Source organism: Pongo abelii, chromosome 9, assembly GCF_028885655.2.
Source record: "Pongo abelii isolate AG06213 chromosome 9, NHGRI_mPonAbe1-v2.0_pri, whole genome shotgun sequence".
Classification (NCBI taxonomy): domain Eukaryota; kingdom Metazoa; phylum Chordata; class Mammalia; order Primates; family Hominidae; genus Pongo; species Pongo abelii.
The window spans coordinates 7,607,177-7,622,598 of NC_071994.2; the positions used below are offsets into that span (position 1 = coordinate 7,607,177).

Below are 15,422 nucleotides of genomic sequence, written 5' to 3' on the forward strand. Positions count from 1 at the left end.
TGTGGAAGGGGCGGGGCGGCGGGAGGAAGTGCGAGCCGGGCGCCCCGAGAGCCAGGCGCCCCGAGAGCCAGGCGCCCCGAGAGCCAGGCGCCCCGAGAGCCAGGCGCCCCGAGAGCCAGGCGACAGGCCCGGGCGGCTGGGCTGGGGTCCTTCCTCTCCAGGCCGTCTAGGCCCCCGAGAAACGCTGCCCGAGCCCCTACTGTGAGCGGGCCGCGCTGGGGCCACGGGAGGTCGGAAGGGAGAAGACAAACAGCGGGACCATGATAGTGGGGGCGGGGGTGTGCTCAGGGGCTGGGTCCCAGATCCCAGGCAGGAGCCAGTGACCTTTAGTGAATGAATGAATGAATGAATGGTGCATTTCCCCAGGGGTCTTAGGACGCAGCACAACACAGGCGTTTCATGCCAGGTGGGAAGGGGATGACCCGCTTCACTGGCCCCACCAGGCCTGGCCTGCCCCCCTCCGCCAGCACCAGGAAGCTCTGCTGCAGGTGGGCAGCCACCTGACACCCTGGCTGGCCACGATCTAGGGAAAGCGATGGAACCTTCCCTCTGTAAAGTGTGAGTGTTTCTTATTATTGCACCATGAGATGTCCCCCTGGTGCCCAACGGCCTGGGGACCCTGAACTGTTTAAGACAAAATCCAGGCCCTGCCTTGAGAAGCCCACAGCTTAGAATGGTAGACACGCAGGACATCAGTGTGATCAGAACTACAGCGGGAGTAGGGACAGGCAGCGGGACGGGAGTAGGGGAAAGGAGCTCCTCGCCCAGGTTGAGGGAGTCAGGAAACCTTTCAGAGTCTTGAGGAAAAAGTGAGACACAGTCAGATGGGGGAGGGAAAAGGTGTTCCACAGGAGAGAGCTGCACGTGCGAAGTGCGGAGGCCGGAGCGGAATGCCGCCCCCCCACCCCGCCCCCGCAGAGGGTGAGGCTGGCTCGCACAGTGGTGCAGCAAGAGGAGCTGGTGCTTGCCCAGTGGAGCACTTTGGATGCCAGCAGTAAATCCAGCATTGAACTGGGAACTCATTGTCACCTGATCTCTCCAATTCTCCTAATAGCCAGAGTTGAAATCTTGTAAAAATGGGCACAAGGGTCTTCCCAGATCTTGGACTGCGTGTTTCTATTGAAGCTTAAAAGAACAAGGGGCAGACGTCATTAGGTTCCCCCTAATTTATGCTGGTCATGACATCACCCCTCATGGAGTTCCAGGTCAGGCAGGTGAAAAAGCACCTTCAACCTCCTTTAAACTCACTGTGGTCTAAAGAGGCAGCCAGGGCAGGAGTCACTAGGTGGAGAGGCAGAGCCCAGCTCCTTGACTCCTCTGCCCGGCTCCCGCTCTGGGGTGTGGTCTGCAGGCTGGATGGAGCCCCACTTGGAGGGAAGGAGCCTCCCCAGCACAGCTCTGCCCTCCAGGTGCCCCTTCCTCCCCGAAACTGCCATAGGGCTCGGCAGTGACTTGACACCGGGCTGGGCAGGTAGCTCCTGAGCAGGGCTCCCCGCCCCAAGGAGTGGTGAGAGGGGCCCCACCCCCTCGGATCAGCTGTCAGCGTCTTCCTCCCCACTGCTGCTGTCATCAGGCCTTGGGTGGCAAGGCTGGAAGGCAGGTGGGGCCAGACTGGGGGTGGAGGGAGCCGAGAGTCAGGCAGAGGCGTTTGGCCTTGGTTGCTATAGGGATAATCTCTGTAATGACACACTTGATGTTTGTCATGCTGTACAGTTTCACTGAACATTTCCTAATAATAACAACACCCATTAATGGATTGCAAGCCACGTGTAGGCACTGTTCCCTAGGAGGTAGGGACTCTTAGCTCCATTTCACAGATGAGGAGCCTGAGGCCCAGAAAGGCTAAGTCATTGACTAACATCCACAGCTAGTAAGAAGCTGAACTAGAATTTGGATCCAGGCGTGACCCCAAAGCCAGGCGGTCTCCCTCCATCACACCTCATCTGCACAATTGCAATTTCGTTTAGCTCTCAGACCACGAGGTGGACCAAGCAGATGACCTGCTTCCCCCCATTTTACAGATTTGGGAAGTGAGTCTCAGAGAGAGGCAGAGGGGTATCTTAGACCAGCAGGACACAGCCAGGATTCAATCTCCTGACGTCAAGCCCCAGCCTCCGCTCCCCCACCATGCTTACGCTCCTGTGAGAGGGAGCTTAGTCACTGGGCCACAGAAATCGGCTCTGGTCGGCAGGGAATGTCCCTTAATCTCAGACATTGCTGGACCTGGGACCGTACTGTTTTCCTGGAATTTATTTTTAGAGTGATGGCCCAGGTCACACAGTCTGCCTGGCCAGGGTACTGTTTACTGTTTTAGTGTTTACTGAGGCTTCTCAGGACTTGCAGCCTGGGGGAGACTTAGGCCCCTCGAGGCCCCACCAACCCCAGGCCAAGATCTGTGGGGAGCCCAGCACCGTGGCCTACTGCCCTGAACCCTTCAAGGGCGCGGGCCAAGGCTCACCGTACCCCCTAGAGAAGTGCCTCTCTCAGGCTGGCACCCAGCTGTGGCTCAGGACGGTATGTCCAGTTGATCGCCTGGCCAGACAAACCAAAGGGACAAGAAGGAAAAAAACAGAGTGAGGAAGAGAGGAAGGAAAGAAGGAAGGATGGACGAAAGAGGGGCTGGCTTACAAGAATAAACAAACTGAAGAAATGAATAAAGGAACAAATGCTTGCATGGATGAAGAATACCACATGTGACATGAATGGGGAGTCTGTGGACAGGCCGCCACTCTCCAGCCTCTGCCTACTCCAAGGCCCCCTGGCCTCACCCCTCTCCCCATTTTCTCACATCCCGTCCCCATCCTGAGGCCAAATCCTGTGCGGGCCTGATCGCATCTCCACTGCCCTCATGTGGTCGCTCAGCTCCCTGCACAGTCATCACCTGGGGCTGCCTCCCTGCTTGGGGTTCCCGGCTTGGGGGTGTGGGGTGTTTGTGGATGGCTGAATGAAGGGGAGAGATACAGTCTTTCCCCTTGGAGTGGCTTGGCAGAGTGCACGGGCCCTGGTGTGTAGCTCCTGAAACTCTTGGTTCTGCGTGCATCCCCTGTCCTCTGCTTGCTCTCTCTCTTTTTTTTTTTTTCCATGGGGAGCCTTGCCCAGGATGGAGGGCAGTGATGCGATCTCGGCTCACTGCAACCTCTGCCTTCCAGGTTGAAGCGATTCTCCTGTCTTAGCCTCCCGAGTAGCTGGGATTAGAGGCACCTGCCACCACGCCCAGCTAATTTTTGTATTTTTAGTAGAGACGGGGTTTCACCATGTTGGCCAGGCTGGTCTCAAACTCCTGACCTCAGGTGATCTGCCTGCCTCGGCCTCCCATCGTGCTGGGATTATAGGCGTGAGCCACCGCGCCCAGCCCCGGCCCACTTTCATCCAAAATACCGGATCCCAAGAGCCTTTGCCCTCAGCCTGAACTCCTCCACCCAAAGCCTTCACCTCACATTTACTGAGCACCTACCTGTGCGGGACACTTGGCACATGTCATTTCATGCCATCCTATGAAGTATGTTCAATTCTTATCCTCCTTTGACAAGTGAGGAAATTGAGGCCCAAAGAGGCTGGATAATTTGCCCAAGGTCCCGCAGCTAGTAAGCAGAGAAGCTGGGATTTGGACCCAGGCCCCTGGGCTCCGGAGTCCATACAAACAGAATCTCCAAAAGTCAGAGGTACAGGGCTCTTTAGAGGCCATCTTATCCAACACCCCCATTCTTCAGATGGGGAAACTGAGGCCTGAGAAGGGAAGGAACTTACACAGCAAGTGAGCAGCAGACTCAGCTCTATGCCAGGTGGAAACCAGAGGGCTTCTGCTCCCAAGTTTCCTTTTGTCTAGCCCGCCCAGACAGCTCCAGCCTGGCTGCCATCTAACTGGAGCCCCGGGCCACGGGGACGTGCCCTCCTGCCCTGGCCTTCTCTTCCTGCCAAACCATTATTGATCTTTCAGGGTGGGAAGGGAGGGCTGATAATAGGGTGGGAGGGCTGGAGAGAGAGGAAGTCTGGTGGCCCCATCTTGGTGCTTATTTAGCCTTTTGATTTGTCCCTTTTGGGGGTCTGCAGGCACAGACAGATGGGAGAGAGGAAGGGAAGTTTGGAGCTTAGAGCTTCTGCTGACTGTGATGCAGTGGCTTGCTCTGCTTCTCCCACATGCAGGCCTGGCCCAGGCAATGCTGCTGGGCAGGTCAGAGACCTCCACACCTGTCCTCTTCGGTGGGGCTCCCAGACAGAGGGGGCCTGGGACCCTGGAGGCATGTCCTTGGGCCCAGGGCTGGAGGAGGGGAGATGAAGGGGTGGGGAGGGATGGGACCCTGGAGGTGGGGTGGCCTGAGAAAGGAGGGAAACAGGTTGGGAAGATTACAAGAGAGAAGAAGGAGGCAAGACAGCTTCTCAGAGCCTGGGTTGTCCCAGCTTCTCTCCAGGAAGGCACCTCGGTTTGAGTCCTGCTGAATGAACCCAAACCTAAAGGCGGCTCAGAGGCCTCCTGCCTGCCTGTCCTGCCACTCACTGGCGAGGGTAACATTCACTGATGTCCCTCTGTGTCACCTCCAAAGCTTCTTAGAGTGACCCCTCCCTCCCTTGGACCTACTCCCGCTGAAGACCCCACCATGGCTCCCCACTGCCAGCAGGACAAGGAGCTTCTCCCTGAGCTTGGACACACAGCCTCCACAGCCCAACCCCACCTGGCCTCTCAAGCCTCAGCCCAGCTGACTGTGACACCCCAGACACTGTGACACCTTTGCTCAGGCAGTTTGAGACCCCCTCCCTCCTCCATGTGTACAGTCCCCCTGCTGCAAAGCCAGCTCTCATGCTTCTACCTCCTCCAGGAAGCCCTCCCTGGTCTCTGCCCCTCTTACGGGCTCCTGTCACAGCCCGTCTCACTGGTTGCCTCAGAAGCTCTTCAGAGTCAGTCCCTGCGGTGGACAGGCCTCCCGGGAGCTGCTGGGAATTCTCCATCAGCTCATCCTTATCCATGCCGGATGTCACACGCTTGTGATCTTCCAGGGGTGGGGAGGGGAAGTCAGCAGCTTGGGACCCAGGGGGGTTTCTCTTACGTCCTCAGCCCTACGTTCGAGGAGCTGGGGAATGGAGCGTTGTTGCTGAGTGATCCAGAGCACTGGCTCTGTAGCAAAGACAGGCTGAGCTTGAGTCCCAACTCTGTGACTTTCTGGCTGTGTGGTCTTGGGCTAGTTACCTAACCTCTCTGAACTCTTTTCCACATCTGCAAAAAAGGGGATGGCAGCAGCACTTACTTTGAAGTGTTGCAGGCTGAACACCAGCACTCGCTGAATGTGGAAGGCCCTTCTCTCCGTTGGCTCCCTTCTTCCCACCCCCCCACTCCCTGCACCATCCTCACTTTGTTCTGGCCAAATGGACACACTGGCCACGTTTTCACCCCCTTGTGCCCTTTTGTATATGGGGTTCCCTGCCAGGAATTCTTCTCCTGCCGTGTCTACCTGATCTCCCCCTTCTGGCCCTGAAGCCTCAGCTGGGTGTCACCACCAGGAAGCCTTCCTTGATACTCCCCATCACCCTACTCTCTCCTGCCAGAGCTGGCTCAGTGGCCCTCCTCTGAACTTCCCGAGGAGTCTGATGCATTGGTCCTTCCTTTTTTTTTTTTTTTTTGAGACCTTTTTTTTGAGTCTTGCTCTGTCACCCAGGCTTGAGTGCAGTGGCGCGATTTCAGCTCACTGCAGCCCCCGCCTCCCAGGTTCAAGTGATTCTCCTGCCTCAGCCTCCCGAGTAGCTGAGATTACAGGCACACGCCACCACACCTGGCTAATTTTTGTATTTTTAGTAGAGATGGGGTTTCACCATGTTGGCCAGGCTGGTCTCGAACTCCTGACCTCAAGTGATCTGCCCACCTTAGCCTCCTAAAGTGCTTGAATTACAGGTGTGAGCCACCATGCTCAGCATGCATTGGTCCCTGTGATGGTCTCCCCAGCAGACGGGGCCTCACTCCCCTCTGGGCACCCGGTAGCAGGAAGGAGGATGCACAGTAACCCATAGGAGGCCTGAGTCCCTGATTCCTAGAGAAGAGACGAAGGTGATTCAGGGCCGAGCAGGGCTCCCTGGAAGCCCCCTCTTCCTGCCCCAGCTTTATTTTGGTTCTAGAATCATTCCAGTTGGCATACCCGGTCCCCACCACGGCCGTCCTGGGCACACAGTTAACACGTCATGCAGTTAGGGGGAGGGAGAGAGGGGAGAGGGCGGGGGGGGAGTCAGTGGCCTGCACTGCACAGCCACTGGGTTAGAGAGAGTCGGGGTCTCCCAGGCTGCAAAGCCTTGTCCAGCCATGTGTCTCCTGGCCCTGGGCTGGCCTCCTGCTGTGGCCACAGGGTACACAGCCTGGCCTTGGGGCTGGGCCATGGCTGCGTCAGGTGGGGAAAGCCACCATCCTGCCTCCAGTCCCCTGGGCCCTTGTTCTAGCCCTTCCTCCCCCCATATCATTGGGGATAACTTGTTGGCCTGGGTCTCCATAGCTCACCAGTTATGGACCAAGGAACAAGGGCAGCCAGCCTGAGGGTCCATGCTGTCACCTGTGGGTGGCCCCACCGAGCAGATGATACCCCACCTGCTGGCCTGGGTGAGCTCAGACCTTCCCAGCACTCAGCTATGAAGGCGAGAAGCGGCTTCCTGGGACTGCGGGACACCAGGCTGGGGATGACAAGCTCTGCCTGCTCTCCTCCTACTGGGGCTGGGGGGTAACCAAAGACTGATGCCAGTAGAGGTGCAACAGCCCGGCCCCTCTGCTTCTGGGTGGGAGCCCCCAGGGTGCCCCTCGCACTCCAGGCCCCTGCCCCCACAGTGATCAGGCCAAGGCGATGAATCTTGAAGCCACACTTGCGTGGCTTCCTCCCTCCAGCCTGAGCTCCCCTTCTTGCTCTGATAAGTTTCTCTGAGAACACTCACCCGCAAGAAGCTACTTGCCCAAGAATCCCCCTCTCAGATTTTGCTTCTAGGGAACTCGAGCTAGGAGACCCAGGGTTGGGGATACCCACCCCGTGATCAAGAGCCACCTCCTTCCTAGCCTGGCATTCAGTCTTCTCCTGGCGTCCCTCAAGCCGCCCTTCCACCCTGGCCTCCCCCGGCTTCCCATCAGGCCTCAGCCACCTGGGCTGTCCTTCCGCTGCCACCCCTCCAAGGCCCAGCCCGAGAGCCTCCTTGTCCACCACATCTTCGCAGGCACCTGCAGCCCACCAAGACCTCTGCTGTCAGTATTCTCTCTGCCCCACCCCTGCCACTCCCCGGGCTGAGACCTGCCTGAGGCATCTTTCTCCCAGTGGGCCTGGAAGGGCATCAACAAATGCTTGCAGGGCCCGGGCCTGGTTTGCGCAGGATTGGGCACAAGGACCTGGGTCTGGGCCTCTTTGGACCTCTGGTTCTTGCCATGGTTGAGGTCCGGGGAGTAGATTTCACAGAGAATAACTCCGGAGCCAGTGTTCCACGTGGCCGGCAGGCTGCTGCCCGGGCCTGGTCTCTTGGTCTCTTCTTCGGCCCCAAGAAAGGCCCTTCCTTGTATCCACTGCAGTGGGCTGAGGACTGCATTTGCGATGGGGAAGTTCACATCCCGCCGTTGCTCAGGCTGGGCCTGCTGCCTGCAACATGCTCAGTTCTTTTCCTGCCCCTCCAAGCGCAGCTCCTACCTTGTCAAAGAGACCCTTCCTGTTTCCCTAGCCCTCAGAGCCCCCTGAGTCCACACAGCTGGGCTGCCATCAGCACTGAGCAGATCCTCTGGGGCAGGGGAGCTAGTCTTCCTGATGTCCTAAGGGCCGGGTCTTCTTCGTGTTACCCCTGCTGGTGCCTAGCACAGTGCTTGGCCCCCAAGATTCGCTGGGTTCCAGAACATAGCCCGGCTAGGCAGCTGGCCTCCCAGGAGGAGCAGGGTTGAGTGAGCTTGAGTTGCAGCACAGCCATCCAGTGCCCAGCACCCTCCCTCTGTCCTGGCCCTGCCACAGCTGGTCCTCAGCAGGAGAAGACCCTGGGGCCCTGGACACAGAGCCACGCCCACTCCTCTGCTGCAATCTGGACAGAGAGACCAGGATGGGTCATGAGGACTCTGCCAGGGGACCCCAGTGTTCACGGCTCCAGCTGGGCTATGGAGAGGGCATCAGACAGAGCTGAGTGGGTACCGGGCTCCAGCAGCTCCATTGCCCACCTAGCCCGCCCTGGTTGCTAGTTTCGCTGGACAGCGTGCCACATGGACACGGGCCTGCGCAGCGTGGCCAACATCTGGTTCCAATGTGTGGTTCCCATGCCACTGGCTGATGGCCCAATGATGACATGGCCCACGTTGTCCCCACGGCCGTCGCTGCTGCTCTCAGCCACCGTCACGCGGAGAGACAGGTCCTGAGGAAGAGGCAACATGGGTGCTGAGGACCAGGAGCAGTCAGAGGTACTTCTTGGCCTCTGGTTTCAGGTTACAAATGTCAGGCCCCAGTGGGGTGCCAGGCACAGCTCCCTGAATCCTCACCTCTGATCTAAGAGGTGAGGAGACTTGCCCCAGGTCACTCAGCAAATAAATGGCAGGCAAGAGTTTGAACTAGGCCTGCCTAGGCCCTCAGGTTTCTCTTGCTGCCTCCCGCCACAGCGACAGCACCTTCCTGCCAGGTTTCAAATGCTGGCCTCCCCACTTCCCCCAATCCTTTTTATTTTTTTGAGACAGTCTCACTCTGTCGCCCAGGCTGGAGTACAGGGGCATGATCTCAGCTCACTGCAACCTCCGCCTCCCAGGTTCAAGCAATTCTCCTGCTTCGGCCTCTCAAGTAGCTGGGATTACAGGCGCCTGCCACCATGCCTGGCTAATTTTTGTACTTTTAGTAGAGATGGGGGTTTCACCATGTTGGCCAGGCTGGTCTTGAACTCCTGACCACAGGTGATCCTCCCACCTCAGCCTCCCAAAGTTCTGGGATTACAGGCGTGAGCCACCATGCCTGGCCTCCACTTCCTTGCTGTGTGACCTTGGGCAGTGACTTGGGCTCTTGCTACCTCAGCTTCTCCATCTGTGAAATGGCGATGATAATATTTGTTCTGGCTGGGCATGGTGGCTCACATCTGTAATCCTAGCACTTTGGGAGGCCGAAGCAGGCAGATCACCTGAAGTCAGGAGTTCGAGACCAGCCTGGCCAACATGGTAAAACCCTGTCTCTACCAAAAATACAAAAATTAGCCGGGCATGATGGTGTTTGCCTGTAATCTCAGCTACTTGGGAGGCTGAGGCAGGAGAATCACTTGAACCTGGGAAGTGGAGGTTGCAGTGAGCCAAGATCACGCCACTGCACTCCAGCCTGGGTGACAGAGCAAGACTCTGTCTCAAAAAAAAAAAAAAAAAAAAAAAATTGGGGGCGGGCATGGTGGCTCACACCTGTAATCCCTTTGGGAGGCCGAAGTGGGCGGATCGCCTAAGTTTGGGAGTTTAAGACCAGCCTGGCCGGCATGGTGAAACCCCATCTCTACTAAAAATACAAAAATTAGCCAGGTGTGGTGGCAGGTGCCTGTAATCCCAGCTACTCAGGAAGCTGAGGCAGAAGAATCACTTGAACCCAGGAGGCGGAGGTTGCAGTGAGCTGAGTTCATACCATTGCGCTCCAGCTTGGGCAACAGAGCGAGACTCTGTCTCAAAAAAAAAAAAAAAAAAAATTGGTTTCTATCTCATAGGGCTGTTTCAGGAACAAAAAAGTGAACTGTGTAGAACGGCACCTGCGCACAGTCAGAACATGCTAGAGGTTGTGTTGCTATTACTAATATCACCACGTTGCACTCACAACCGAGGACGGGAGAGACTGTGCTTGAGATGAGAGCGGGAGCTGAAACTCAAACCCAGCCCCATCTCTCTCCTCCCCCACTTCCCCCATGGTCCCAAGAAGTCTCTTGCTTTTAGAGGCTGTGGAGAAGTGGCACTATGACACCAAGGGAGAGGCAGAGGACACATGGGCAGCCTGCCCCACGAGGGTGGCAGGCGAAGGCTACGATACCCAGGATGGGCCAGAGATGCTGGGATGTGCCTGGGTTAGGAACACTCAGAGTGAGGCAGAGTTCTGGGCCTTTACATGCAGGCGGGGTCCCCGGGTTGGGGGAGATTAGGTGGGTTCTGAACAGCCCTGGGGCTATGGAGGCAGATTTTGGCTCAAGGCACAAAGGACTTTCTCATTGTCAGGAGTGCCGAGGAGGGCTAGAGATAGTGAGGGAAGGTGGTACGAGCCCCATCCTCCGAGGCATGCAAGCAGGGCCCAAGCCCTATCTTCTGCAGTCCGCCCACCCGTGGTCTGTGATGTCCCTGCTGGGAGAGGTCTCCCTGGAGCATGTCACCTTCTGAAGACCACGAGAACTTGGGGAGTTCAGCAGAACCCTGAAATAGAGCCTGGGAGATTCAGAGCAGGAACTCTGGGTGCCTGGGTCACCCCGGCTCCTCTCCAGCCCTCTGCAGTTCCCTCCCCCGGGAATGGTCCTCCCTCAGAGCTGGGTATCCCCTCCTGCAGGAATCCCCCCTTATCTGACCTCGGGAGTCTAAGACGCTCTTAGTGGATTAGGGACTCTCCTGCCTGTCCCTTGTGAGCACCGAGAAAGCTGTGGCTGTGTCCCCAGCACCCACCCTAGGGCTGGCCCCAGCGGCACTCAATAACTGCTAGAAAGTGATGGCTGGAGGCAAACCACTACCCCTGCAGGGGCCCTGAGAAGTGAAGGTGGAGAGATGTGGCAGCCCCAGAGCCCTGGGGTGACCTGGCCCCTTCCCGTCTCCCAGCTCCCCTCACCTGGAGCACAATGGCTGGCACCGAGAAGATCATGGCTTCGTTGAACACCGGGTTGGGGTCATCCCTCTTCACGGCTGTCTTCTTTTTGCTCATCTTCCTCCCATCCTGCAGCAGGTATACCTTGACGAAGGGGTCTGCGGGCAGGCGGACAGGTGAGGGCCAGCGTCACACTCACTCACCACAGCCCTGCCCAGTCTGGCTCCACCCACCGACTCCAAACTCCCCAATGCTTTGCTGTTGCTGTGACCTCCTGCAGCGCTGACCTTGCTCTTTTATTATTTTTCTCATTTCACAGATGAGAAAACTGAGGCTCACACAGCACGTCAGGTGAGGGCTGGGCTTTGTGCTTAGGCAGCTGCCTCACAGCCCACGCGCTCCCCTCCTAGGATGCTCTGGGGAACTCAGCAGCCCCACCGTGTTACTTCTATAAATGGCCCGAGTGCAGACGTCAGCCCTGAGTCACCGGGCGCCTGCACAGCAGAGCCTGACTCAACCGTGTGCAGCTCTGAAATAACAACTTGCCGTCTGCCCATCACCTATTGCCCACGGGGTGTCCTTGCCGCACCTGCCTGCAGCTGGCCTCCCCACCTACCCCCACCCCAAGACTTGCAACTCCCAATAGATCAGGCTCCCTCAGCCCCTGGTCTTCAGTTCTCTAGAATACAGCTGCCTCCACGGTCACTGCTTTGAGAGGGACTGGGGACTCCTGCAGACCTAAGGCATCAGGTCCTGCCTGGCACCCACCCCAACCCCGTGGCCCTGGTCCCTTTTTGGAGTCTGGGATACTGCCCTGTCTCTGGGAATGGAGCCTCCACCATGAATTCCAGTTCCAGGGAACAGATGCCCACCTTGGTTCCCTGCCCAGTGCCCCCAGCCCTGAGTGCTGCCTCCTGCCCTGAGACCCCCGCATCACTCTGACCCCCTTCACTCTGCCCTCACAGAGGCCCCTGACACCCTCCAGGGATCTCATGTTGCCCCGGCTGGATTAATTGTCCCCATGCCACTCCCTACCCATCTGCACGACTTCTGGGCTCAGCAAAGCTGAGGGGGACCTTGGCTCTGTGTCCCACACCTGCTGATGCCTCCAGGTGCCCACAGCACAGCAGCTGGGCCGCAGCTTCCACTGAGCCACGTGGAGGAGCCGGGCTGCCAGCTGGGCCTTACCTGCTGTGGTCTTGTCGTTGGTCCAGATGAGGTTCTTGGCCTTAACCACGACCACGGTGAGGCGCTCGGCTGTGGGGAGGTAGCTGAGGGAGAGCAGGATCTCCCCCACAGCATCGGCGGCCTGGGGGACAGACAGGTGGCTCAGAGGGCTTCTCCTCACCCGACTTGAGGGGTCCAGGGAAAGCCTTGGTTGCCAAGGAAAGGCTGGGGCTTCCTTCTCCATAGAGAAGTGGCTGCACTGGGGGTCCCTTACCACAGGGCTCCAGGCAGGCAGGGACAGCCTGGAGAAGGGGACAGCCACCCACCCCCCGCCACTGCATGGAGCATGCCCCACTCCTCCCTTCCACCGGGTGTGGGCCCTGCCTGGGGTGGAGGGTCAGAGGTGGCCTGTCAAATGTAGCTATCAAATGTAGTTTTGTTCCCTCACTGCAGGCCGAGGAAAACACTGCGGTAGTAATACACAGCGATCAGAGCGGAATGGAATTAGATTCTTTGATTAAACAACAATGATGTTCTGTGAGCATTCCTACAATTATAAAACTAAAGTGCAGCTTGGCCTGTCTGAAATCATCCCCTCTAAGGCTAGAGGAATGTTTCTGTAGCAGAAGCTCAGTAGGGGTAGAACCTCTGAAGCTTTGGTGGCAAAGCAGCAGACGAGCTGTAAACAGTGGTCGGGATGTTTTTGAAATTTGCCTGCAGCAAGCAGTTTCCTCGGATGGGGCTCAGGTCTTCTTCTCTGCTCTCCTAATGATGATGGGGCTCAGGCTATTGCAGAGGATGATGAGGATGATGGAGTCCCTTCCTGGAAGTGTATGTGTGTGCACGCTCTTCCGAGGTGGACGGGCAGGCAAGTCACTTACCTTGTTCTGGTCCTGTAAATAGAGCCAGCCGCTGAAGGGCTGCAGCGGGAGGTCAAGCACAGAAAGCTTCAGCTCCACCACCCCCGTGCTGACGTTGCGCTCATCCTCATCGATGCCAAATACAGAAAACCGCAGGCTCTTCTCCTCCAGGGCTGTGGGATCCAGGGGGATGGAGAACTTCTCATCAAAGAAGATGGAGTAGGCATTTCTCTGGATCTGCAGGAGAAAAGGCCATGGAGGGCGCTAGGGGCCTGACAGACCACAGCAGGGAGACAGCACTGGACAGGGAGTCTAGAGGCCCAGGCTAGAGTCCTGGCTCTGTTGTCATGACACCCTCAATGCCAATCTTTCCTTTGGTGGCTCAGCCTTGAAGGCGTAAAAGCCTCCTGTCCTCTCCTCAATGGTGGCCAATCTAGTGGCCTGGCGTTTGAAGCTCCCACAATCTGATCCCAACTAATTTCTGTCCTCAGTGCCCGTGGCACCCCAGAACCCTCAAGATGCCCTGGATGAGCTGGTCTCCATCTTTCTTGCATCTGCTCGAGTCTAGCCCTAGGCCAGGCAAGCAGTGGAGTGGGACAGTTGCCTGTGGAGTCACGAGCCACTGACGTCCCAGGTTCCTGCAGAGCCTGGCCCAGGACTGTTTGAACACCATAGGCTGGATGGGTGGATGGAAGGGAGGACTAGGCGAGGTTGGGCCAACTCGGTTTCCAAGCCCAGTCCTGCCTGGTGGGCACCACTGGCTTCCTCCCAGGAAGTCGTGGGCAGGCCCCCTGGGAAGGTGCATTTCGGGCACTGTCTCTGGGGAGTAAGGGGGATGCTTTAGTCACTGCCTGACGATATTTAAAGAAAGGCGCTCTCATCCCTGGACCCTGCCTGAGGCTGGGGGGCTGCCTAGCCTGGGGGCAGCACCCCCTGGTGGGATTGCCCAGGCTGTTATGCTGGGAAGCTTGCCTTCCCCGGAATAAATCCCCCAGCGCCACCAGCCACCATGACCACACTCTTCTGTCACTGCCTGGGCGTGGGAAGGCTCCTCGCACAGTGCTCACGTTCCCTACACAATCCCTTGCTCTTGAAGGGCTCCTTGCCCCCAAGGGATAAAGCCCACCTGGCCTCCTGACCTCCTGACCTCAGCATTCAGGCTCTTCATGATCTGGCTCCACCTCTCCCTCTTTCGGCTAAATTAGCCTCTCAGCTGTCCCCTGTTCATGGGGGCCTGGGCTCCCCAACCAGCCATTCTCTGAGCGTGTGCTTTATGCGCACATGGGTGGAGGAAGATGGAACCCTGGGTTCGAGTCCCGGACCTCCTGCTTCCTTACTGGGGTTGTCTTGGGCAAAGCACTTTCCTGAGCCTCGGTTTCCTCATCTGTAAGATGCCCTAACAATCCGTCCTGTTGGCGTCACGGGCTAATGAGAGAATCATGGATGCGCTGGGCTCTGTGAACCAGGTTCTCAGCACACATCAGGCTGTGGTGGCTGCTGTCTGCCAATGTCTCTCCTCAAGGAATGTGTCCTGAACCACCCAAAGTCCTCTAGGCAGCCCAAACCACAGGCAACATGGCTGGGCACGACAGGAGCTCTGCACGGTCCTGAGAGCCAACCTGCTAGGCACTGACCCAGGCTGGGCAAGAACTTCACATACATTAACCCATCTCTTCCTCAATAACCATGATGCCCATTTGACAGATGGGGAAACTGAGTCATGGGGTACTAAACTGACTTATCCAAGGTCATACTGCTAGGAAGAGGTGGAACCAGGATTTGAACCCAGGCAGTCAGGCTCCAGGGTCCTGCTCCTAATTGCCCACTATACTGTGTCTCAGAAGCTGGGCCACCCCAACTCGATGCCCTAAACACGCCCTCCTCGCACTCTGCTCACAGGCTATCCCCACCCTTCAGCCCAGATGTGGCTCTGTTGGCTTGGTTCTGTGAGTTACAGCGATGTGTGGAGGGTAGCCTAAGGGACTGGGCGCCTTCCCTGCCCCTCAGGCTTTATTCTCCACCCTTCCCCACTCTGCTCTATCCCTGAGAGTTGACCTCCATGGGCTGTGTCAACAGGTTCCCTTGGCCTTTGGCTTCTGGTTGGGTCAGCCAGTGGAGGTCACTAGAAGGAAACTGGAGGGGGAGGGAAGTCCCTCTCTGCAGTATTGCTGCGGGATGACCATGTCCCTTGGCCAAAGGGCAGAGCTTCCACCAAGGTAGCCCTCTCCACACAAGGTGGCCCTCTATCCTTTTGGGCCCAGTAATCTCACCTTCCCCTCACCCCTTCAGATCTAGAGTGGGACCGCCCCTCCTGTTACGCCCTTCCAGGGTACCATGCCATCCCTGAGGATGCCCCACACCCCATCCGCGCCACTCTAAATGGTCTTGTTATTTTCATTTTTAAAATTTATTTATTTATTTATTATTTTTGAGATGGAGTCTCACTCTGTCGCCCAGGCTGGAGTGCAGTGGCGTGATCTTGGCTCATTGCAACCTCCGCCTCCTGAGTTCATGCAATTCTCCTGCCTCAGCCACCTGAATAGCTGGGATTACAGGTGTGAACCACCATGCCCGGCTAATTTTTGTATTTTTAGTAGAGACGGGGTTTCACCATGTTGGCCAGGCTGGTCTCAAACACCTGACCTCAGGTGATCCACCTGCCTCAGCCTCCAAAGGGCTG

General features: G+C 57.4%; 1 protein-coding gene across 5 annotated transcripts in view; it reads right to left on the reverse strand.

Moving 5' to 3' along the window:
• Window positions 1-6,038: 6,038 nt before the first annotated feature.
• Window positions 6,039-15,422, reverse strand: part of SYT12 (synaptotagmin 12) — a 43,676-nt gene continuing 34,292 nt past the window's right edge. For all 5 annotated transcript variants that reach the window (XM_054523790.2, XM_054523789.2, XM_054523788.2 and 2 more), the window contains 4 exon segments: window positions 12,764-12,979; window positions 11,904-12,024; window positions 10,740-10,873; window positions 6,039-8,337 (listed from right to left, as the gene is read on the reverse strand). In XM_054523790.2, coding sequence (XP_054379765.1) covers window positions 8,164-8,337; window positions 10,740-10,873; window positions 11,904-12,024; window positions 12,764-12,979 — 645 coding nt within the window. In that variant the 3' untranslated portion in view covers window positions 6,039-8,163.